The sequence below is a fragment of the Larimichthys crocea genome, chromosome XII (assembly GCF_000972845.2).
Source record: "Larimichthys crocea isolate SSNF chromosome XII, L_crocea_2.0, whole genome shotgun sequence".
Taxonomy (NCBI): domain Eukaryota; kingdom Metazoa; phylum Chordata; class Actinopteri; family Sciaenidae; genus Larimichthys; species Larimichthys crocea.
The window spans coordinates 28100536-28126729 of NC_040022.1; the positions used below are offsets into that span (position 1 = coordinate 28100536).

General features: G+C 41.3%; 2 protein-coding genes across 2 annotated transcripts in view; one reads left to right on the top strand and one right to left on the bottom strand.

The window, feature by feature from the left end:
- syn3 (synapsin III) overlaps nt 1-26194 on the bottom strand; it is a 102027-nt gene that overhangs the window by 35448 nt on the left and 40385 nt on the right. The window contains exons 5-6 of the mRNA XM_019267366.2: nt 20736-20892; nt 19373-19462 (exon numbers count right to left, since the gene is read on the bottom strand). Coding sequence (XP_019122911.2) covers nt 19373-19462; nt 20736-20892 — 247 coding nt within the window. The remainder of the gene's footprint in view (nt 1-19372; nt 19463-20735; nt 20893-26194) is intronic.
- LOC104924511 (metalloproteinase inhibitor 3) lies at nt 784-19299 on the top strand. The gene is made up of 5 exons (XM_010737876.3): nt 784-1127; nt 10312-10394; nt 12136-12247; nt 14338-14459; nt 16447-19299. Exons 1-5 carry the CDS (start codon nt 998-1000, stop codon nt 16642-16644), a joined length of 645 nt encoding a protein of 214 aa, XP_010736178.3. The 5' UTR covers nt 784-997; the 3' UTR covers nt 16645-19299.

The following is a 26194-nucleotide window of genomic DNA, read 5'->3' on the forward strand; positions in this document are numbered from 1 at the left end:
TCCGGGTACTCCGGCTTCCTCCCACAGTCCAAAAACAAATATGCAGGTTAACAGGTGACTTGAAGTTTCCCGTAGGTGTGGGTGTGAGTGTGAATGGTTGTTTGTTTCTATTTGTCAGCCCTGTGATGAACTGGTGATTGTCCAGGGTGTACCCCGCCTCTCACCCCATGTCACATGTCAGCTGTGATCAGCTCCAGCCCCCTGAGCTCCTGATGAGGACAAGCAGTTATGGAAAATAGAACTTTGGCGATTACTCCAACATGAAAATAATTGTTATTTTAAGTATAAAAATATAAACTCAATATAATAATATAGACAGTCTGGTATCTATCTATCTATCTATCTATCTATCTATCTATCTATCTGTATGAGAAACCAGATGTGAGTCATTTCTACCCAGCTTGGAAATGGTATGCTGTCTATAGTTATATCAGTTTAATTTTTTTTAAGTATATATCTACATATTGTGTAAAGTTTCTGTAAGCTACTTGATATTACATAATGTTATTTATGTGAAGAATATTGGAAAGACTCACAGTCAAGTACCAACGCACATGCCACCTTCCTGTTTATTGTACACACACTGTACCTCTACGCGTTTTTGTTTAGTTTTTTTCCCTTCTGTTGAAGTTTGTCTGGGAAAATAAGACGAAGCAAAGTTCCAGTATGTCATCCTGTCTGCTGTAGTTCCTAATGGCATCACCGGCCGCTGATTGGCCGCCCCGCCCGCGAGTTGCAGAGGTGGAGCGGGGCGTGAACGTCTCTATATGTACGGCTGTGCGCCTCTCCGACATCAGTGTGACACTCTCGAGCGAGACGAGAAGCACCAGCAGCGTCAACAGCGACAAGAAGCAGAGCAGAGACTTGGACATTACACACGCAGCCTTCTACTACTAACTACAGCAGCAGCAGCCCGGTGCGCGGCGCAGATCCAGGCGGACTCCATACAGTTGAATCCAGCGGCAGAGAGGAGTGAGGGGAAAAAAAGTTTGGAGAAATGCAGTCAGTGTACCAGCACCTGATCAGCCTGCTGTTTATCTTCAGCAGCCTGCAGGTTAACCAGCTGACGGAGGGCTGCTCGTGCGCTCTGACGCACCCGCAAGACGCCTTCTGTAACTCCGACATAGGTGAGTGACGGATCATATCCACCCCTTTACTGCTGTAGATGAACGTGGTTTATTGTCCTGAGAGCTGAAGTGCTGTCTGTTAGTAAACATAGGAGAGAGGGCTGATCTGCAGTCAGTTTGCTGTCTGCACTCTTTAAGTGAAGCTTGTTTTTACGCACAAGTAGCAATTCACATCTACGGGGTCATTTTTCATAAAGCGGACCTACTTTTTACTTTAAAGTCCAGTTTGTTTACACCAGAACTCCTACTATCGTAACGTGTTATGGTTCACTCCAGCATATTACAACCAAGAGTCAGGGTCAGATGTTTCTTCCCACTATGTAGTGGAATATGTTGAAATATAACAAATGTGCAGTTTTTGGTCAGTGAAGCTGCTTTTTAAAGTGAAGGCTGTTTACACTAAGTCAAAGCTTTCCTTACATTTCCATCATCTCCCCGATAAGGTTTTTTGATTTTTATTAGAATATTTTCTTCATCCTTTTCGAGAAGGTTTTTCTATGTTGCTCTGAGGTGACGTATGAGTGCTGTGAATTGACACAAAGCCAGTTTATACGTTTCAGATGGTGGTTATTTATCTGCACGCTCTGGTATTTCTCTGTCAGACAGCCACCCGGTTGTAACTCAGATACGCCCGGCCTCTGGTTCACATAGCTTGTTTTACTGCCTGTTTATGCTTTCTGTGACTCCCCAGAATAATATGAATTTAGGATCTGGCTTAGCCTGTAACGCCTGTCCAGCCCTGCCTCTGTTTTTAGATAACACTGGTTAAAGACTCTGGGATTATCTGATCTGCCCCTGTAGATAAAGGTGCTTGAGCTTGAGGCACTTTGGTGGGTGAAATGTTTTAGAGGGAGAGTCGGGGAGCTGATTTCTTGTGGAGAAAGAGTTGTGTGTGTGTGTGTGTGTAGTGACAGGACTTTTACTGCCTGATAACTTTACACATGCCACACATGTATGCTAACATTCTTTTTGAGTGCAGCTGATATTTTGTTTCAATATCATTTGATCCTAAAAAGCATCATGTGGCTCTCTGAAAGCCTGACACATAATCAGACAATAATCTCTCAGTTTAAATTGAGCACACACACACTGCAGCCATGTGTGCAGCCCATGTGTTTACCCTATTGCCTAGTGTCGATAAACACATTGCAAGGGAAGTCCTACTTTCTGAAGGAAACGCCCCTATACGCACAGACACGCAGTCAGATGTCACTTGTGATGATGTTGCACTTACTACTGGTTACCAGCAGAGGCTGATAATGACAGATTACAAATCTCTCATTGATGCTTGAACATCACACTGAAATGAATGACTTTTTAATGATAATAAAACACCCAAATCACTTTAAGGAATATTTGTCTTAGGTCTGAGAGGCTGAGATCATTTAGCTTTATACTATTTCTGTACACATTAAACAAAAAAGATATAGCTTTTGGAGTGACCAGTAGGAGGATATTGTTTTGATCATGCTAGGCTAGCTATTTCCCCCTGTTTCCAGTCTTTATGCTAGGCTAAGCTACTGGCTCGTGGCTCTAGCTTTAAAAGGTCCAGTGTGTAAGATCCAGGGGGCCCCAGACTGACAAACTAGTGTCTAGTAAGAGCTTTCACCTTATTTTGCAGCCACTGTAGTGTCTCCTTCATGCTAGGAAGAAGAGGCTGAGGCGAATGGGTTGCAATCAGCAACTACATGAGTAGATGCCAATAAATCCTGAACACTGGACCTTTAAAGTCAACATACAGTCATGAGGTAACAATTATACAACTCTCAGCAAGGGAAAATGTGGGTTTCCCAAACTACTGAACTGCTGCTTTAACTCTAACCTCATACTGCAGCAAGAGATGAAAATATAAATCCTTAATGTCCGATAATACAACACATTTTTGAACCATCTTGCCCCATCACTCTGCCCATGAGAAAAAATTACCTTTCTGTCCGTAACTGATCAGAGATGGTTTAGACTTCTGAATTATCCCAACAACTAATACATGAACATGCTGTTTCATTGTTCATACATCATCACCTTGCTTCAAACCCTTTCTTTTAAAAAAGGCTCCACCATATGAAGAAAATCAGTTCTGACGTGGGTGGGAACCCACAATGATGCTTTGGTCAATCCTCTGTGGAGTCTCAGAGGGGAGGAGGTGCAGGTTTAGCCTACTAATCATTTGAGGACCCCACCTATATAAGACATAGTCTGTGAAATAGGACCAATTTTGAAACTTAAGAACCCAAAATGGTCACTCTATATCTCTTGCTCTTTGGTAACCTTTGATCACTGGACCTGTGGGAGCATCTTCAGCCAAGTGACCCGGTTGGACTGAAAACGGTGCTTCCACAAACACTCATGCAATGTTTCACTCATTTCACAGTCCTTCAGATCATCAGATAGGGTGTTGGCACCCGCTGAGACTTGCCGGTGTAGAATGTGGGACTGACTTAAAATGGGCTCAGTGATCAGTTGTGAGCCCCGCAAATCCCGTTTCCAAGGTCCTGGCTTAGCTCGAGATGTGCTTTGAATGCTTGTGGTTCCTCTTATACCTCAACCCTTTGAGGGAAACACTGGTTGGATGTAGAGCACAAAGATCATGGCTAGTACCACTCATTAATTTGGGTCAAATTTGCTATTATGTTCAATCAAAGTTAGAATGATGATGAAAAATATACTTTTTGTGCACATCTTAACTGGAGTTAATAAAATCCAGGCTTTCCCGACCTTAGCTTAAAATACAGGTTCAGGTTCCATCTCCAGGCTAGTGTTAAATCAAAGATGGTGGTTAAAATAAACCACACACTACATTGCCTCAGTTTATCGGTATAATGTGAAAGTGAATTGATCATATAGCACAATGTGATCTTCGTTCCTGGTTCATTCGTTCATTTAAGGTCTATTTCTATCACCCTAAACCTTCTCTTTTGTTTGTGTGAAAACGAGGAGACGTGGAAAACAAAAAAGTATGGGGTTGAAATTCTAATGTGGCGAGGGAGAAACCCTGTAATTCCCACCGTCGACATCAAAGGCGACAGGCCTGAATCTTCCCAATTTAAGACCCGTACTTGAGTTCAAAGCGTTTTGCTCTTGTTTTCTTGGCCATGACCCATAATCACCTGCAGGCACTCCACTGGATGAATCACAATTAGGCTAAAGGGTTAGAAATTGGGTTATTCCAGGCTGTCTCCCTTCATTTGACAAATATAAACTGAAATATTTGAGAGCATTGAGGTGCTCTCGCTCTCTCTCTCTCTCTTTTTTTTTTTAAGCATCTGGCGTTCCTTTCATTTTGATGGTAGTAAGTCATCGAGACCTGGAATGGAGTTCATTTTCTTGGCTGACATTTGAGCACTTGCTGATAAAATGTGATTTTTATGGTTTGCATTCAGAGAACTATAAATGGGAAACCCACTACATTGCATTCTGCTGGCTTAACTCTGTTCTCATGAGGTTAGAGACATCCTGTCAGTCTTCCCTGCTAACATACCTGGACACCAGGCAATGGTCTCGCGTAGACCTAGTTGGCTGCTGTTAGGCAGCTGGGTTAAAGCAACCCATTCACAAGGGGAAATGAGCAGCGCTTGTTTTTCCAAAGCCCTCCAAAAGCAAGATTAGAGGTTGGGCAGTAAACTTTGACCCTGAGATTTAATATCGCTCTGTTACCAGTTCCCAAGCACTCAGTGTGACAGGAACCTTTACATGCTCGTACCATGAACCAGGTCATTTGCTGAGGATTAGCGTGGTTGGAGTGCATGCTCGGTTTGGGACTGAGGATCATGCCATTGAGAGAAACTGATCCTTCCCTGCTGTGGGTATTTTGTTGCGCATAGAGGAGCTTTGTCAAACAAGTGCAGCGTAGCAGGTTTAGAGCGATGCATGGCCTGAGGCTTTGTGACGGCACTCTCCTGGTACCAATACATCCTCCTGCTTCTGCTAATGAGTTATGTAGCATTTGGCTAAATCACTACCCCTGCCCCCCCCCCCATCTGCAGGTCAACAGGTGACAGATGATAACCTGAGCGAAGCCAGGACTCCTGTTATGAGAAGCATTTATAAGATTGGATCAGATATCTGCAGTTTTCCCCAAAGTGAGTTAAAATACAACGAGCTGTTGGATTCCGTACAAGCTTAGGATGTTCGTCCCCTGAGCCAGGCGTATCAAATCTCCAGTCCGTCCCTCCCTTTTCTGATGACCACACCGCTCAGGGGTTCACTGTTTTAAAGAGGAGGCCAGCACAGGGGCAGTGGACATCAGCCCAGCAAACTTATCATGGTACAGTCACTACTACACCACAAACCAGTGATTAAATCAGCTTCAATTGGTCTATAAAACACCTTGCAACAGTTGTACTACAATTTCCCTCAGTCTACGGTGGTATGTAACTGTCACAAAATTTGAAGTCGGTATACAAGAAGAGTAAGCTAGACACTGAACAACAAGCAGGAATCATTTAATATCACTGACATTTGAACTGCAGTTGTGAAATCATCTGACCGACAAGTCTAAAAAGAAAAGGCGAGAGGCAGTCATAAAACAGAAAGAGATATGAAAAGCACATATATAACGCAGGCCAACTGATGAGGCTCCAAGTGTTGGTTGTGACTCAGACATACTCACTAATTTGGCGATAGGGTTTCAGTGTGAAAGAATTCATTACTTTGGCAGAGCTCACCAAAGACACAAATTTGATCTTACACAACTAGCGTTTTTGAGATCAGCTAGCATGGCATTCAAATTTAAATGACTAGTTGCTTAAACATTCCCACGCCCCAATCCAACTGAAAGATCTTGTGAAAGGAAAATAATAAGGAAAAAAACAAGTTACCACTATGAAGCTGTAGCTTGTCTCTACAAAGTAATAACTGAGCCCTCGATCAATTCTGCCACTTTTCAGTTTATATTAGATGCATTCAGTTGTCCTACCCTGTCCCACCATTTTATCCTCATATAGTTAAAATATAGGCTTGCTTAGTATGATGTAGACTTACTCAGTCTGGTATGACCAGTACCTAATGATGGCTAATTCTACTGTAGCTAACATTAGCGAACTTTAAGTAGATATTTCTGTAACCACATTTTTTTTTTTAAATCTGTGAAATGAACACTTCTGGATTTAAAACTTTCCCTGCTGTGACATGAACAAACCACCGTATGCAGTGATTATAAACTCAGTTCATACTTCATAGGCTGCCTTTGCTCTTTGCCAGCCAGTAAGTGGACGTTACAGGCTTTATACTCCAGCATTTCAGTGGATTCAGTTTCAGTGTTTATTTTTGAGCGTGGTAGTGTGTCGTCCTGAGAATTCCTCTTCCTCCCACTCGCCTCCTCAAACTTGGACCACTTTCTGTATACTAAAATCACCGTCACCCGCCCTGTGCCTTGCTTTCTTTCTCTCCTTCACACACACAAACACAAGCGATATTATTCTTGTCATGCCTGCAGTTTGCCACATTGTACGTAGGTTGAAATAAATGTTTAACTAAATTACATGCTCACCTTTTTAAGATTTAGCATTTTGCATTCACGCTTGTATAATCCCCTGCTTTAGGCAAGAGATACTGACTGAAAAATGGATTCACTTGTTTTTTTCCCTTCTTTTTTTGTCAGACCCTGGTTACCTCTCTTATCACGAAATGCTTCCCACTCTGTGTATGTACGTCAGATCCTCTGCAGAAGATGAATACGTGTTGTGTGTCACAGCGCTGGCCTGTAATTCCTCATGTTTAGCAAAGGAGGATGGAGAGAGACTCTTACATTACAGTATAGAGTAACTGATTGCTATTTCAATTAAACTAAATTAACTACTGGATTATTAACTACCAAAATAACCTTGTATCAACACTATACAGTATGAAACTACCCAATCAGTGGACAGCATGTCAAAATTGAAAAGCAGACTCATTATGTTCCCTCCATGGACAATGTATTCATGATGTCACCCACAGGTTTCTGAAGAGCTGTATGTAAAGCTCAGAGTTTGATGGCTCTAGCTGCTGCCATCTGGCAGTCCTGCCTCTGCCACCTCCCGACTAATCTAAAAATGGGCACCCACCTGCCAATCAAAGCAGCCACACTGTTAATTATGTGTAACTTTAGTTAAGTTATAATTTGAAGGGGTGAGTTGTATATAAATTCACCCTCAGTACAGTTGTCATGAACGGGGAAATTAGCTATAGAGCCCAAAACTGTTTTTTGTACCAGGCTGTAAACATGTTTATTTCTGCTGTGAAACATGGAGACTTATGGAGACAGACTCACTTCTGGAGCCAGCCTCTAGTGGACGTTTGAGGAACTGCAGTTTTTGGCATTACTCCATTGGCTTCATTTCACAGCTACGGAAGTTGCCGCTTGATTTCCTCACACGAATGGCAACTTAAATTCAACAATATTCAAAATATCTGGGAAAAAGCACTTTGGCTGCCTGATGTCCTGCCATAATTACAATAAATAAATGTGTAAACTAGGTAATTAAGCATGATTAATGTACAAATGGTTACATCAGTGTTGATGCATTAATACGTAAATTTGTGAGTCAAGATCAATAAAATTCAATATTAGTAGAAATTGGTAAATATATGTGAGGTATATTCAGACTTGTGAACATATACAGAGGAGTTTAGAGGTTACAATAAACTTAACAAACCGGACTTATCTACACAGTGTGTCCATAGTTTCCAGTTGAACCAGGGTAATGTGTGATCACATTATGAAACTGGGTTAAATAAACGCCCGTAACATGGACTTTTTGACATGAGCAGGCAGCCCTGCGGTTGTATGTAAATATAACCGCTGAATGTAGAGTGGAGGTCAAGGGGTCACTGCAGGGGAATGACACAAATCCTCTGTCTCCGGAGCAGCTGAGGCCCTTCACACATTCCTTTGGGTGATGGCACCATCGCTGGCCAATTAGTGGCTGGCGTCCAACAAGAGGGGTCCTATCTGGATGTACTTCAGTAAAATCAGCTGACGTGTGGCCCTTCAAACATGAAACATTTAGTTCCTCCTGAGGGTTACTTTCGAGGTCAGGCCAGAGTAGGAAACTAGGTTTTTGGGTGACACCTGAAATAACAGCAGCAGTGTATTTAACAGAGGCAAAAGTATCCTGATACATCTACACATTCCTCTGTAATTGTGCCCTGGTTCTTCTGTAATTGCAGCGGCAAATGTCTGTCAAACAACATTTAGGTACATTTAGCAGAGGTCCTTCAGGAAGTAGCCCTCGCTTAGTTTATATTAAAAGAGTTGACAGATTAATGGATCAAATGTTCTGAAGTAAGTTATTGTGAAAGGTCAGACAGCGGAGGGCAGGCAGGGGGTCCGTACATTAATACTGAAATGTCTGAAATGACGTGTATTTGCCTTGGTTGTGTAATTTATTGTGGAGCTGACAGTGAAAGTCAGTGAGTATAAACTGCACTGTAGAATTCACATTTGGATGGCTGCCGTGACTGTTATGGTGACAAGCTCAGGTGAAGTTACAGGTAACCGTTGCTAAGATAGCAGAATAGCTCCAGAGATAAATGTCAGTTGGTTAGACCACTTTGGTCCTAATATTTCAACAACTATTGAATTTATTGCCATCAAATTTAATACAAGTAACCAGGGTGCCTAAAGGTTGTCCTAATGGCTAGTGACTTTTTGTCTAGTGGAACCAGGTTGACATTTGTGGTTTTCATATATTTCAGATAATTTTGGTCTCTTGGCTTTTTATCAGGTCAAAGTTTCACTTGATCCAGCCTCAGCTGTATTTTGTGTTTAGTGATATGTGGCTGATGTGCACATGCTAACATGCTAAACTAAGATGGCAGCATGGTAGAATTGTCATTGTAGGTATGTTACTATGCCCACGTTAGCTTTGTAGGTAGAGCAATGTGCTCTCGTCTGACCTTGGTTTGTCCTTTTGTCATTGACAAACTGAAAAGAACTCTCCTTTTTATTTTGCACTTTCACTGATGAGCAGAAACATTTTGTGAAAACACATCAAACTGACTAAAAATGAACCAAATAGAGCACACCGTATTTCTGTTGGTATATTGCAGGATGGCCACATTCCTTTAATTTGTTTATTCTGGCTCAAAAGATTTTTGTGGCTATTTAAATAAACGCTTGGTTCAAACTGGGGTCTTCATGTCCAAAATAAATTTGTGGTCACCACTTTTGGGTGGCCGTGCAGTAACTGCTTCCTATTTGAGTTTTATTTTTACGTCCGTTTCCATTTGCCTGGAAGTAAGACAGCTAGACAAATACGTCCCAAACAGAAGATGCCCCACGCCTCATTTCTTTCTCCAAAAAGAATGAAAGGCTTCTCATTTTTTTTCTCCTCACTGGGGAACGTGAGCCCCTGAAGAATGTGTCAAGGAAATTCCACCAGGAGAAGATAACAAACATAGCCAGTGTTAGTTGTGTCTGCGGCCGGTCGGCTGTGGGCAGCAGGTGAACTTCACAGAAGATTGACTGCTTATGCAGGGCCCGCAGTTCTGGTTAGACTCTTTTCACCGGCTCAGATTATCACTCATTTCTACACTCCCTGCCTGGCCTTCCACTCGTGTTGGAGTAAGGGGGCTTACCCCTTACTTCAACACGAGTCAAAGCAAACAAAGTCACCACTGAGTGTTTTCACCTTGCAGATGTTTACATGAGGGTCCAGCACATAGATTAGATCTTTTTCATGTCCTGGTCCCAATATAGAAGGACCCTGTTTAAACAGAGGGGACACACTGCACCCATTCCCCTCAGATGACTTGTGTCCGTGTGTTTTTAACCTGCAAAAAGCTGAACAAAGTCAGGCGTTGCCAGTTCTGATCTCAGTATTACATAAAAAATCTGAACAAAAAGGTAAAGAAGTGGATGCGATGAGCAGTCTTGAACACCAGCAGTGAGAATGGTACATGGACGAGGCCTCTTTTCCTTTAATTTCTGTATCAAACTCAAAAGTCCTTGTACAGTTTTTTTCCCCATTGGCCTCCCTTGGCACACAGCAGCAATGCAGAAAATCGGATAAACGGATTAACTGTGGTGCCAACCTTGTCCTGAAATGGTATTTATAATGGGTTTGCTACTGGCCGGGGAAGCATGTTATATGATGGATTGGAGAGGAAAACTCAAAGTTCTACAGTGGAGACAGAGGAATGTGACACTATGTCTATTCTGATCATTCTAAGTCATTGACCCGTCTGTCTCTTCTCTTCACAGTGATTCGAGCTAAAGTGGTGGGCAAGAAGCTCCTGAGAGATGGGCCTTTTGGAACGATGCGCTACACGGTCAAGCAAATGAAGGTGAGAGCTTCAGTTCTCTGCTGAAGTGCTGCTGAGCAAGACACTGTATCTCTTTCAACTCTAAAGGAATAGTAGCAAAGACATGAATTTACTGAGCTGAGAATGAGGCTGGTATCAACTTTCTCATCTAATTCTAAGTATGAAGCTAGAGTCAGTACAGTTAGCCTAGCTTAGCATAAAGACTGGAAGTAGGGGGAAACAGCTAGCCTGGCTTTGTTGAAGGTTTGTTTAATATATCCCACCAGCACCTCTTAAGCTCACGAATAAACACATTATACAAATAAGATACAACTAAACGAACAGGCTTGCAGTTTCCCTCTGTTCAGTCTTTATGATAAGCTTCATGATAAGCTAAGCTACCTGCACTGGCTCTACCTTTATATTTAGCTCCCGCAGCCTAGCTTAATAGCAGAGTGGAAGCAGGGGGAAATGGCTAACCTATAAACACCTCTAAAGCTCAGGAATTAACACATTGTATCTCATAAAAACACAACTTGTCATTAGAATTTTTACTTTGGACAGCGCCACGCTAGCGGTTTCCCCCTGCTTCAAGTCTTTTGCTAAGCTAAGCTAATCACCCCCTGGCTCTAGCCCCTCATATTTAGACTACAGATATGACACTGGTATCGATCTTCCCATCCAACGCTCAGCAGGAAAGCACTTTCACAGCCTAGTCTAGGATGCACTGTTGTGTCTTGAAATCCTAAAAGAAGACTGCAAACTTAGTTTGGGTTTTTATTATTGTACATATTTATTGAGTTTTGTTTTTCACCCCACATAACAAAGTCTCTGCTGAAGTTACAAGACTCTCCACCCCTTCAGTTGCAGTGTGATATGTGAAAAGCATTTTGGGATAGCCTGTTCTCCACTTTCTTCATATTCTTACGTAACGCTCCATATTTCTGACAGATGCTGACATCGGCCTGCTGCTCAGACAGAAGCCAGGCCGTAGGATTAGTGAGCTTACAGGCATTACAGCTCAACCAAGCCCCTCACTCTCAGAGTGTAAACAGTTCAACAGAGTCATGTGTTGCATCAGTACAATCCCAGTTTGTACAAAAGCATTAAGTGGCCCTTTTGTTAGTGAAGCACAGCAATCATCACTGTAAGGATTATCCTCAAGAATTAGATGTGACCTTTGCACCTCTTGCGGTATTTATTTTTATTACAGTCTGTTGGTTTATTCTGCAAACAGTGGTTTTCCTTGTGGGCTATAACAGAATACAATCCCCTCCAAATTTCAACAAATCCTTTGAGACAAATGCCTTTGGCTTTCCCAAACCTCCACGGTTTCAAGCTTAAGTAACAGTCTGTTCTGCTTTTCTGGGAGCGTCGCGTCTAAACAGGGATTTCCTGTTGTTCCCAGACAAATAAATTACACTGAAGAAATCACAACAGTTCTCAGGGCAAACGGCGACTGTTGGCTCTGCATACCTGAGCTGACTAGAAGAAGGCGAGTTCCACGGTCTAGCAATGACTTTGCCAAAACAGCATCAAAGTCAAAGCACATTACACAATGTAATCATGTTATCTATGATTCAGTTAAGGGCAGAGCCTAATACTCCTTCTCCCACGAGGCATTCCTTGAGGAATGTCATCTGATAAAGCTGGCGCGCTGTTTCCATTCCTGATTATTTATGTAGAGGATGTGGAGTTGGGGGTGTAGTGCCAATGTGAGGGGTACAGCGTTGCACTTTTTAATTCAGGTTTTAACCCCAATTTTGTTCCTCGTGTCACGCAGATGTACAAAGGATTCGACAAGGTGCAGCACGTGCAGCACATCTACACAGACGCCTCAGAGAGTTTGTGTGGCGTGAAGTTTGACATCAACAAGTACCAGTACCTGATCACAGGTAAGCTGACTGTCTGACTTTGGTTAATTCATTTACATAAACCCTTAAATGTTACTTTATACTTGTATGTGGCTGATTGGATCTTTTATTATTTTATTGTTTACTTGTTTTAAGTCAAACTACTAGTCACAGGAAGTATTACACACCTGGAGAAACATCTATATGTCACACCTAGACCACACTTTTTTTAACAGTGACCACAAGTACACCAAGTACAGGATGATGATAAGCTTTATCATCATCCTGTACTAAGCCACAATGTTACAAAAGATGTAAGAAGATGCATTATGAGAAGTGGAGGATCCAGTGTTTTTAGAGTTTGACCCACACGAGGGACTAAAAGTCAGCACATCTCAGCCTCTGCTGCTTTGATTTTCACCATTCTGTTTTACATCAGTGTTTCGTAAGACACTTGAATATTTGGTGGAGACAAATCCAGTTTTATCTAGTATTTGCTTCAGTTCAAACTGAACTTTTAACTTTGTGACATGACGCAACCCTCAAAAACAAAATCTCTTTCAACCCGAGAGATTCTGAAAACGTTTCAGTCAGGTTTACTGTTGCCAGTAAACGCTTGTCACTTCTCAGAGGCCTTTCAGAGTCTTGCCTAGCAGCATTGCGAGTTTGTTTGGCTCAACATACTCCCTCAGTTCTCTCCTCTCCAAGGACTTCTTCGTTTGTCCTGTGACACAAACTTTCCCACTATTTATAACCTACCATTTGCCACTGTGCAAGTAGGCAAAGCAGGGGCCCTATTTTACATTTTCATTTCCCTCAACTTCTCAGGCCAGAAACAGCAGAAAGCCATTTTTTCTCTCACAACTTGTAATTAACAGCTAGCAGGAAGCGACTTGTGTTTTCCAGCAAAAGCATTTCATGAGTTGCTATTTCCAACAGAGATGCAGTTTACTTTGGACCCTGCTGTGCTTGGTGTATATAACTGTCGCTAAGTCCCGACCTGTAAATACCGTAACTACACCTCACGGTGCAAGTGGACGAGCCAGCGTTGCCAGGCAGCAATGTCTATGTTTACCCTGTCCAGTTGCATGTGACATCACTGACGTCTTTCTCTGCTCTTGAGGCATCTATAATAAGTCCTGCATATGATCAAGACTGCATTAGGCACAATTTAAACTCACCCGGAGCCTGTGAGACGAGCTGCTTTGATCAAGCCTTGAGTGTGCCGGCCCTGATTAGTATTTTAGGAGCATGTCACACACTCAACACCATGTAATAAGCCTGCAAGTGACTCCAGTAATCCCAGTCCAGGGATGCAGGCAGAGTGGGAGGTTCAGAGGCGGTCGAAGAAGCACATATTTGTGAGCTGTCAAATTCCTGCGTGGTGACAACACGGTGAAGGAGACACGTGGTGACAAATCATGATGTTCCTGAGTGTCCGCAGGCCGCTGCAGTGCACCTGTCTCAGGAGTCGGAAAGCTGCAAACGGTCTAGCACTAAAAATAGATGTCTGCTGACCTTTGGATATTCAGAAATAGGGGTGTTGGTTTAATATGGGCTTACTGTATGAGATTGTCTTTCCATACATAAACAAGCTGGATGGCTTGAGTGGTTTGTTTATGTTATCAGATGTTACATGCGGAGGATTATGAAATTTGACACATAACAAAAGAGCATTCATGGCTTCATGGCTCAAGAACAAGACTTTCTTTCCAAAATGAGCTGCCGTAATATGACGCCAACTCAGAGTAAGTGTCTGCCAAAGAGATTAAGAATGGTGAGTTTATTAGCTTTGGAAAACACTAGAAAACTGGTTGATGCTATCATCCATGCTGCGTTGGCAATGTTGGTCACTGAGTTCACCACTTTGGTCCAGTCTAAAATACCTCGAAATATTGTCTATGGGTTCCCGGACGATGATCCCTAATGAAGTTGATGACCACCAGCAGGTGTGTGGTTTTAAGAACTATTGGATGGACTCCCTTGAAATGTGGTACCAACATTCATGTCCCCATTGGGGTGAATTGTAATAACCTTTCCTTCACTATCTGAAACCAAACAGGTGAAAAGTTTCCAAGTGGCACTTCAAAAACAACATCTGAACCAATTCCCTCCATTCTTTTTTTCCCCAGGTCGAGTGTACGATGACAAGGTCTACACAGGCCTGTGCAACTTCAATGAGCGGTGGGAGCGCCTCTCATTGGCCCAGAAGAAAGGCATCAACCATCGCTACCAGCTGGGCTGCAACTGCAGGGTGAGTGGAAACCAGCAATGTTCGCCCAGCAAGAACAAGGAAGATGAGGGAAGAAGAGGCAGGAGGAGGATCAAGAGAAGGAGGAGCTAGAACTTAAGGCTCCTCCATTTGACTCAATAAAATGTAACTAAAACTACCTTGACTGCTTACATAAAGTCTACGAGAGTTCTTATTAATGATTACAGGAGGAAAGAAATGCTTCTAACAGACGTACCTTTGTATGTGACAGGTCAAACCGATTCAGGCACACTAATGCAAAAATCATTTACTCAAACTTAAAGTGACCTTCATGATTACATGGCTGTCATGCAGTATTATTGAGAGTGAGTTATAAGCATCATTTCCACTATTACACATCATGGATGTTCAGCAGAGACAGAAATAGAGAGAAAACAAGTTTTACCACCAGCATTGGGAATAATTTAATAACAGCTCTGGAATTAGCCCAAGTCTTCATTCCCAGTTTTTATGTGACTCAAACATGTAGCCTGCCGCTGTGCAGCTGCTGACCCGCCTCGTAAACGTCCTACTGTACAGCAGTGTCCTGGACATCTGCTAACACCATTGGCCCCTATCAGTATAAGTGGATTAGCAGAGAGACCTATTTGTTCCCAGTGTGGGCCAGCGCCTGTAAACTGTGTTCAATGTGTACATGGCAGCAGCCCAGAGGCATCCAGAAAAGGCAATCGATCAACTGAGACTTGAGTCTGAGAGTCAGTAAGCACAGGCGGGCATAAACATCATCGCACTTATTAAACTCACTCCGCCGTCCTCCACAAATGATGATTTACCGCACAGGGAAGCGTGTCGTACCGGTTAGAAAATTATTCCCCACACATCAATAAAACCACTCAAAGCAGGAAGTTATGTCGAACATCTCTGAACCGTGGAGGACAGACGCTCCAGGCTTGAATAACAAAAACACCGAAAATGGGGAGGGTGCCCTCTAACTTGCTGATTGAATTTTCTGGCCCATTCAGATCCACATAAGTGCAGCTGATGACTTTGTTTCGCTGTCACTAAACACCGCGTTTCCGTTCATCACCTCTGAGTAGTTGTGTGACTCTTCCTGTCAATTCACGTCATATATTCATCCGTGAAGCTGCCTTTTGTGCGAGCACCTGGAGGTGTGACGCACAAAAGAGCCTCAATAAAATCGAATTGAATCATTACGAAACTCCAAAAACATCACTGCTTCAGGAAGATGGCTGACGATGATTTAACATTCCACAGCTCAAAGCATACGTATGCCAGTGTAATGTACGCTTATTTAAACAGCTGCCTCTTGACATCTCATCTATTAATCTGCTGCAGTAAATGACTGAAAGCAAAAGCTGAAAAGCAGTAGAGCAAAAGATTCCACGTTGTAAATGTTTCACCAAGTGCATGTTCACGCTTTTTATGTTTCATCCAAATCATATACTCACTTCCTTTCTTTGATTATCCAAGCTTATTTCTCTCATACAATTGTGAGTTTTTTTCATATGTTAATGGCTCATTAAGCTAATTCTACTTTGGCCTTTGCACAAACTTGAGCGACTGTAGACTCACTGTTGTTCAAATCTAATAGAATGTCCTTAATTTTGGGACATATTCATGCTAAATTTGAAGCTAAAGCCAGGGAAATGTTAGCTTACTGTAGCGTAAGACTGTAAGCCGGGAGAAACGGATAGCTTGGCACTAGCCCAAAAAAGCCACCTAACTTTTAACAAGATACAACTTGTTTAAAAAAGTGGCTTAGAGGTACTAAAGGTGATTTTGTAAATTGAAAAGAGCCTGTTTCCCCATGTTTCCAATATTATGCTAGCTAAGCTAATTGCCTGTTGGCTCTAGCTTCATATTTAGTGTACAGACTAGCATGATAAAGTTAACCTAAATTTAGAATGTTCAACAAAATATATCAGTGAGTCTACACTAGTTGTCGCTCTTGTGCAGTTTTGTTTCCTGCTTCATGGCTACATCTTTAGTTTCGCTTCTGTCTCTGTAGATTAAGCCCTGCCACTACCTGCCCTGCTTCGTGACCTCAAAGAACGAGTGCCTATGGACGGACATGCTGTCCCACTTCGGCTATCCCGGCTACCAGTCCCGGCACTACGCCTGCATCCAGCAGAAGGAGGGTTACTGCAGCTGGTACCGGGGCATGACTGCACGCGACAAAACCACCATCAACGCCACCGACCCCTGAACCCCAAAGCACCCTGCCTGAAATCCACTTCCTCCTCCCTGACTCCATCCCATCCCGATCACTTATAGAGTATTACAGAACTCTTAAAGCTCACTGGCCTGGGTGATAAACTCTTTAAATGGGCAAAAAAAGAGAAAAGATCAAATCCATTACAGTGCCTGTTTCGTAGCACTTCTAATAGAAAACAATACCTTTTTTTTGTTGTGTAGATCTGTTGAACTCATCATCATTTTCCCAAACCATGAAACAGTTCTTGCACCAAACTCTCTTTACGATGTTAAACAGGTGACAAAGATAGGCTTTTAAAAGGTCAATAAGAAGTGAAAGAACTTGATCAACCTCTAGTGTGATCTTCAGAAGTAATCCCCAAAACAAGCAGTCAGATGTCCACAATTAGAAGTCATTGGCATTAATTACTTTCATTAAGCCTGCTGCCAGCCTAGTATTGCGGACGCTTTGAGACTAAAACGTCCTAAAGTGTCAGATGAATTTCAAATCAATGAAAAAGTACAACCAGTGATCACCATGTAAATTTGAAAAGGTGTTACAGTGTGCTTGCTAGCATTCAATTCAGTTCTACATGTCAGATGCAGAGCCAAGAATCTCTTCAACAATACAGATCGAGTGCCAACGCGAAGTATAATCTCTGAAAGTTATACCTCTTATTTTGGCTTCAAAAACTTTTTTTTTTAAAAATGGTATTGTTTTACAGTGAAGTATACGTCGATTATGTTCAGTTTTTACTGTAACATGTGTCTTTATGGATGGTAATATCTCTGCTTACCTGAATGTTTGCAATGTAACTCATTTTGCAGTTATATCACAAACTACGCCCTCTCTGTTGAGCACTGATATATCAGAAAATGCTAAAAAAAAAATTAAAAATGTCTGTTACAGTGCCAACACAGGGAAGAGCTCACTTCTTGCAGAGATCGTGATATTTTATTTTTTGCTGTATATAACATAAGCTACAGAAATGAACTATCAACTCAGCTGAAACCTCTGTAATCCATTTATTTATATGTTTATTGGATTACTCTGTAACCATGTGGTATGTCCGTTTGAAAAAGAAGAAAAAAATATAGAATAACTACATTGTGACAACCATCACAGCCTGTGCAAACGTCCACAATGAAGGACTAGCTTCTTCAATAAAAAGGTGGTACTTATGGTACTTTTTTTTGTCAGCTTGATCAATGAAAGTCAAGTATAAGCAGAGGTTTCAGACAATGAGATATTTTTTAAGTGTATATTCAACCTTTTTGTATTTAACTATTTCAAATGGACATTATATATAAATATATATATAAATGAAAGTAACAATATTGTCACTAAATTCGTTCTTCTTCACCTGTTCCCATCTAGGGTTTCTTATTTTTCCCCAGTGCTGTACCTTCAGTCCATTCCAATAACAGACACAGATTTGCCTCACAGGGAGTAATGGCCCCTCCATCGTTAACACTAAATGCGTATTGAATATTGCTAACACAGGCAGCACTGAGGACACAAACTGTGGCTTTGACCAAGTTACTTGTTTTAAAAAAAAAAGTATTTTGATATTTTGGAAGTACACTTATTTACTTTCTTGCTTGGAGTAAGATGAGAAGATTGTTACCCCTACACTTACATACCTTAAATATGAAGCTACAGCCTGTTAGCTTAGCTTACAGTAGGATAAAGACACATCGTATCTCTGTTTAATTCAAACAAATATCAAAGTGTAAAAACAACAAGTTGAGCTATTACAGAAAGAGGATTAAACAAATGAGATATAAGAAAATATACATATATATATTTGAACAGAGCCAAGCCTGTGGTTTCCAGTCTTAAAGCTAAGCTAACTATTCTGTTCATATGTAAGGGATAAGTGGTACTGAAAAATCTTGTCGAACTATCAGCAAGAAAGCCTATTTCACCAAATGTCAGACAATTTCTATTCATTCATTCATTCATCTTCATTCCAAAATGAGAAAAATGTGGAGTTTTCTCTGAGTTCTCTTCATGTATATTCAGAGAACCACCAGATACTTCATGCTAAAGTCAGATCTTATTAGAGGAGGAAACCAGCTTGTATCTTGACATACAATATTGATAAATGAATCTAAATTAGTATGAAGTTATTTGATTGCAGTGATGTTAAGTATTCAACTTTCAGCAAAACATCCCTCAATCCATCTTAAGTTTTAACTAAAGTTTAGCTTCAGCCTGTCGGCCTCCTCTTGATAATGAATCTTTGGCTTCAGTTTGCATCACACAGATTCACGATTAGGTATCATTTTGTTTTAACAGAACAGGTGACGAAATACTTTGTGTAAAGCCAACAAATCTACGTCAGTAAGAGTTATTTCGTGTGTAAAACATCTCCTTTGTCTTTATATGTGATGACGAGGCTCTTTCTCCAACTGTGGCGTCTCTGTGTCGATATTTCTGTGGTTCATGTTCGTGTAAATATACTGTCTGCTTAACACAGAAACACTTGGTCAAGTTTGATCCTTTAAAAAAAAAATCCAATCAAGGAAGCTGTGTACAGTGTGTGTGTGTGAACACCGATTCCTGATGTGTGTGGGGGGGAGTTTCCTTGTAGGGGTTATAGAAATGTTTGACTTAATTTCTGTGTTTTATATTTTTATAATAAAGATTTAATGAAAAACTGGCCACAGGAGGTCTATGGTGAATTTCTTTTTGTGTGTGTGTGAGAGAGTGGTTTAAATGAAATCAGGGCACTCACCATCTGTGTGTGGTTTGGGTAGAAGGTTTGTTCGTTCAGGGGGAATTTCTCAGGACCAAGGGAGTGGTAGAGCTTAATCATCTGAGAAAACTGCAAGCAGAAACAAACAAGACATTCAGACATCTTACTTAAAAGAGCTGAGGACAGAGGATAGAAACACCACAGCACAACATTCAGAACCACAATCTAAAGTTCAACATCTGATGCTTAAAATGTGACCCAGTACAGTCAGACCCAACTCTGACGGTAAAACACCTGTTGCCCTAAAAGTAACACATTTCAGATCCACAGGAGCCATCAGAAGTGATTTCATCTTGAGGTGTTGTGATTGTCTATCCTGGTGGACCTACTTCCTCGTACCTACTTCAGTTAATACTTGTTGCATCCAGCTGTGGGTAACATACCAGTGAGCTTAGCTTGACGTTGTAGCTACAGTGGGGAATTCTGGGCAATTTTCTGCTAGTGTTAAAATGTATCTTGACCTCTTTCTCTACTTCTAATGGCTGTTGTTTCTCTGTGTGGCTGCAGAACATCAGCTCTAAAAAGATAACCTCACTCTTCTTTCTGATTCTGAAGCACCAGCATCTGACATTTACTGCTGATGTTTTAGCTCACAAATACAAACCAACAACTGAATGCAAAGTACATCGCGAGTGACAGTCCATATGAGCTTGTAAGCCTCATCAACTTGAGTTCACATTCTTTACATTGCTGCCAATAATTTTCTTAACATAGCATGGCTTTGCTTTTCATTAGATGATTTCAGCATGCAAACCGACTTGTGGAGACATGAAACTCACAGATACAGCAGCTAACCTGAAGTGTGCTGTTGTAATGCTGCAAGATTTATCATGTCATTGTTCATTTATTGTGCCTTTATTAATGGAAAAGACATGGTGACATTTACATGATCTATATTTCATGTCACGTTTTCAAACGTGTCAAAACAGGAAAAGAAATGCTTAAAATGACTGATTTGCAAACATTAATTTACCATTCTTATATATCTAAAAGCGCTTGCTTTACAAAATAGATAACATGCTAAATGAGCTACAACACATTTTTCACCAGTTTTTGGACATGTGTTGTCCTTTCAACTTGTACTGTAGCTGACAAGAGTACAATAATGACCCCATGCCGAGCCGAACATTCACACCCTTTTCCCTGCAGTCTTGCATCTTGTTTTCTCTAAGTACAGAGTGAGTAATAATATGTGGTGGTGGTGGTTGAGGCCACTCACTTCGTATTACAACTCCCTTTACTAGCCAAAATAAATCAGTCAGAGGCAGCCGCAGAGGGAGGTACTCACAACACCATTGTGTGGGTTAAAGTAGAGCAAATAGAGCAGTTAAAGATTGCTTACCACCCAAGGTTTGCTGCAGAAGTTGTAGATGGAGAAGAGAGAGTTGATGCTGGGGACGCCGCCGAAATGAAGGCCGATGACAAGGTTTCGGAAGTCCTCACCGGGGATCATGCTGTAGGCGTGCTGGCGAATCAGGACGAAGTCTGGCTTGAAGGACCTGCAGCAAGACGGACATAGGAATTAAAGCCACCAGGGAGTTTGGTGTGGTTTGGGTTACCAGTCTGTAAGAAGAGTGCTAAACGACTTTTTAAGATAATCTATGGTACGATTCAGTAACACTATGAATTTTTAGCCACGCTGACTGTGGATCTGAGGCTAGAGATGTCTGGTGGTTAGCCCTTAACTCTTTGGTCCAGACTTATCGTATAGATTGCCATCAAATTTGTTTCCCCCTCAGGATGAAGTGTCAGAACTTTAGTGATCATCAGTGCCATCATCAGGTCAAAATATCCATGCATCCATTTTCTGTAACTGCTTATCCTCAAGAGGGTCAGTATCCCAGCTGACTTTGGGCGAGAGGCAGGGTACACCCTGGACAAGTTGTTGGCTTATTGCAGGGCACATAGAGACAAACAACAATTCACACTCACACCTACGGCCAATTTAGAGTCACAAATTAACCTATTTAGTGGAAGGAAGCCAGAGTACCCGGAGAGAACCCACACAGACAACATGCAAACTCCACACTGAAATAACCAGGAACCTTCTTGCTGTGAGGCGACAGTGCTAACCACTGCACGACTTCCGCCTAGGTCAAAACATTTACATACAAATACCTGCACAACTAATCAGCCCAAACTTTTTGGGGGTAAATTAGCAAATGTTAGCGTGCTTACATGCTGGTTAACATGGGAAACATTATACCAGCATGAATCTGATCATGTCGCATGAAAAAAGCTGAGCAACTAAAGTGATATCTTCAAGCTTCTTAAATAACAAGATGTTCTACTGCAGATTGAACTGAATTAGTTTTTAAGCAATGATATGAAAGCTGAGGATGGAGTCCTAAGACAGATGATGTCCAAACACCACCTGTCACATTTACATACAACAAAATGTTCTGAACGTCACTTCCATTTTCAGGCAGTCAGATGCATTTGGACTCGTAGACACATAAAGACAATGGTCCATAAATGTCGACAGAGCTTTTCACTGATTAAAGTTTGAAGAACAATCGCTCTTTAGTTTCAGATCTTTAGCCTCACTGTGCTCAATCTCCACCCGTTGGTTCCTCCTGGGCCGACAGCTCTGTCACAGCACATTAACACACTATCTGGGCCTTGTGTTTACAGTCAAGCGCTCCATTTTTCAACGACAGTTTCGCACTGAAGGGGTGGAGAAATGCTCCTCGGTGCACCTAATCTTTTTCGACCATCTATCCAATTAACACAGTCTAATCCTTCCTTTACAAACTGTTCTGGGAGCAGCGCCAAGCGACCCATCAGACACCTGAAGGCCTCATTTCAAGCAGCCCGCATTTCACATCAGCACAGGAAATTCACTTTGACTGCTGCCATGTTTCACCTATTAATGTTTTCATTCAGGTGTTGTGCAACTGAGCATGTTTCAGATTCTTGTCATTTACTGCATTTTTTAAAATCTTTCACTTGCAGTAACATACCCTGGTTTGATCAGTTCAGTGATGTGGAGAGTGGTTCAAAATGTGTTATGCAATCATCTCCCAAACTGTAAAATGTGTTTGAATCATACAAATAATCAATATATGTAATAGATGTAGTGTAAATTTACAGTATATGGTGTACCATTTAAATAAACATACAAAGTAAGTGTGTTTTGCTGTACAGATTTTCAAACAGATTTTGGAGTATACAGAAATTACACACTACACACACTGCAAATTTGTAGAAAAGTGCCATATGTGACATGCAGAACTAAAGTATACAGAAAATACAGTAGACATAATTATGAAGTCTCTATAAAGTGGCTCACAAAAGGACACATCACACATTTTTATATAGAAAAAATAGAAATCATATAGTTTACATTCAGAAATAGTGCTCAGAAGTGAACATAATGTGTAAAGCAAATATCTAGTGGCATAACAGAAATGGCACACTGAAGCAATTTGGTCAAAATGACAAATAAAATTCGATAATTAAAGCCTCAATCATTTTTTAGCTGGAGTCAAATCTGCTGAAATCAACTTCCTACTGCAGCTGGAAGCTAGTTTGGTGACAGTGGTTGTAAAAAGCAGTAAAGCTGCAGGCCATAAAACCAAAACAATGAGCTGAAAGACGCTACGGGGGCCGAACTAAAAGTCAGCTGATAATTCTTTGTGAGTTTGTCGCCACAAGTGACCCAGCCAAATGACAGAACATGGTTTGCCCCAGAGTTATTATAAAAAATACTCATTGATGCAGCTTTAATCAGGCAAATTAAAGCTCCTTCTAGGTTACTTCTGCTTACTTGTAGATACTTGCAAATCACAGTGAAAAAATGCATGTATATGTTCACAGGTATACACACAGAGAAGGTAACTAGCTGCAGGTTGTTGGGTGAAATTACAACCAGGCCCTCAAACAGACCCCGGGTCTTCAAGTGTTGCTTATGTTAGACTGGACTGGCAGGACGACTGAGGAGTGATCTGGTCTCGGCGACAGAGCGACTACAGCTGTTCCTCCCTGCTGCTGCAGTCAGCCGCAGTGGCAGCAGACCAAAGGCTCTGCTATTTATACTGGATGAAGCTGTTTATTGAGGCTCCAGAACCAAACCAGACTCAACAGTTCATGTGAAACGCAAGTTCCTGACAAATACATGGGATGATTTGTCTAGCGTGCTGTTTCTAGCAAACATGCAAAGTTTAAAAGAGAACAACATTCATTCAAAGTGTGCATGGAAAGTTAAAGACTACATGAGCCAAGACATTGATATGTCCTGTCAGCCTGATCAGAGCAATCTGCCATCCAATCGGAAAGCCGTACAATCAGATCATTTGGGTTGAATGCAGATATTAGTTTTATAAGATGTCAGAAAAGGAAAAAAAAAAGTGCCATGTGACATCTTTAAATTCTTTGTTTTTCCTTAAAAATGACTTTAAAGATGAATCAAAATTGGTGGATCTGGTGGATTAGGATTTTAAAGCGCTAACCATGTAATCACAAAATCCCTGACTTAAGTCAGGCTGGGAACTTTTGGTCTATGTCATCCCTCCTCGCCACAATGCACCCAATAAATTGTTGCATATATATTTTCTGGCAATCGATTAATCGACAACTCACTAGAGAAACAAGCTCCTCTCAACACAGATGAAAAAAAAAAAATCTCCGTTCTCTCTTGTGGGGTTCTTCTTCTTGCTCACCTGACATGTAAGTACGTTTAAGAAGAGCTCCACTCATAATAAATAGATTCATTCGTGGGATTAATGACCGACCTTAAAGGCATTCATATCCTCAGAGGACTTGTTCTAACAGTGACATTTGCCATGAGTTTGATATATTCACAATGATGTACATTAGTAAGGACAATGTCTTATCCCCGGTTTACATCGGACAGCACAGGAAGACGATGTGAAGCATGGATCAATAAAAACAGCTAGACCATACCTTTGTGTTACCTCATTACCACAGAGAGGCCAGATGCAGAAGACATTCAGCTCAGTGGGATGGCTTTCACCGGGCTACGGTTAATGGAGCCAGTGCCCTATAGCAGCAGAGCATTACTGAGGTTTGTCACCCATTAACTTTGTTTTTCTGTCTCTTCGCTCGGACGCGTTCTGGCGAAGCAGGACTCCCCGCGGGTCGTGGATTACACTAAAGCAGCACATCCAGGCTTTACGACCCAAATCGCCCAGGCCCAACAGTCATCACTTCACGGGTGATATGCTAATGCGCCCTTTGAATGGGTTATCAGTGGTGCAATAAAGGCTGATGACAGGCTATGATAGGAGGATAGCAGGGTTATAGATTAGGACATGAAGACGGAATGGATCCATGTGAAATGATGAGTCCACTCAACACTTGAATAGTATATTGAGCAAGATACTGTAAGTACAGACATGTTGGGGAAAAAATCCGTCTTCATAAGTCATTTATAAAAGTCGAGTAAAATAAACCTGTAAAAAAGGGTAACATTGAATAAATCAAACTTCTGGAGTATGTATTATATGAATTATGATAGTAGTGATTGATTTTTTGACTTGTTTTAAAATGTTTATTATTTGAAGTGACACTGCATAACTTTGCCTGTGATTCATGGGAACTGTAGTGAAACATAAAATACTTCAAGTTGTTACAGACCATATTTTAATATTGGATTATGTGAACGTGGTTATCAGTACTGACCGCAGTTTCCCTCTGCCATAAAACAGAACTTTAGCATCTTTCAGTTTATTGTGATAATTTAACGGACTGTAACTTTTTGGTTGAGTCTCACAGTTCTCACCAGTGTAAATTAAAGGTGGATTAGCTAGTTGTTTCTCTTAAAAAATCTCTTATAACCCCACTCTATACTACCTGACCACCACTACATGGCAGACAAAGTTAGCAATTAGCTGGTGAACGTGGTTAAAGTATTTAGCAGCTGAAGATATTTCCTTTCAAGGTTTGGTGGAGACCAAAATAGAGCGAGAGTGAGTGTTGGATTTAATCCTAACGTTGCACCATGTCAATGTGTTGTGTTTATAGCTTGTTTCCACTGCCCCGAATGGCCCAAATAAAGAGTGATAGAGGAAAGCAGGTAAGCCATAAAAGCACCAATAACCACAAACAAATAAAGCCAGAGAAAAGTTCACCAACCTTTATATCTGTCCGGTTATGAATACTCTGCAAGCCTGACGGTTGTGTAAGACCATTAAACAATATACTGTACAACAGTGCCAACAGGATGTTTTCATCAGCATTCCTAGAGCAGAAAACTATTCAAACCCAAGACAATATGTTGCCATTTTGTTCTCCAGATTCATTTATCATACAGAATCCCTGACCTTCTAATAGGCTCCACAGGGATGTCTGAATTGCGGGTAACATTTGTCTTCATAACGGCCCCATGCCTGGCTCAAAGGCTGGCAAGGGTCTTATCTTCCTCCCATCAGTCTGTCTTTCAATGATAAGGATAATCAGGGTAGCACTCGGTGGGAATGCCACAAATGTCAAACAGTACATACCGAGCATCAGCGCAGTACTTGTAGACAATGGTGCATTGTGCTGGGCTGGGTCTCCGTCATCAGAGGGAAATGCACCTTAGACAGAAAAATCTGTGCTTTCCTGTTACGAGAAGAGACACTATAGAAAAAAAACCTCTACATAGTGCCACAAAAATTGGTATACTCAGAGGTAAATCTTTAGCATGGCATTAAAGCTTGAACTTGGGGAAACACCTAGTGCAGCTCTCTTAAAAGTTAAAAAACTAGCAACACCTTATGGTTGTATGTTGGTAAGTATTTCTTGGTAAACAGAAATCTGATGCAGTTGTTATGGAATTTTCTAACCTTAGGTTACACA

What these genes read in the sequence shown, in the direction of transcription:
- LOC104924511 (XM_010737876.3), top strand. Translation starts at nt 998, where the DNA reads ATGCAGTCAGTGTACCAGCACCTGATCAGCCTGCTGTTTATCTTCAGC. An exon ending in ACACGGTCAAGCAAATGAAG is followed by an intron (nt 10,395 to 12,135) that starts GTGAGAGCTTCA and finishes CGTGTCACGCAG; the next exon opens with ATGTACAAAGGATTCGACAA. An exon ending in AGCTGGGCTGCAACTGCAGG is followed by an intron (nt 14,460 to 16,446) that starts GTGAGTGGAAAC and finishes CTGTCTCTGTAG; the next exon opens with ATTAAGCCCTGCCACTACCT.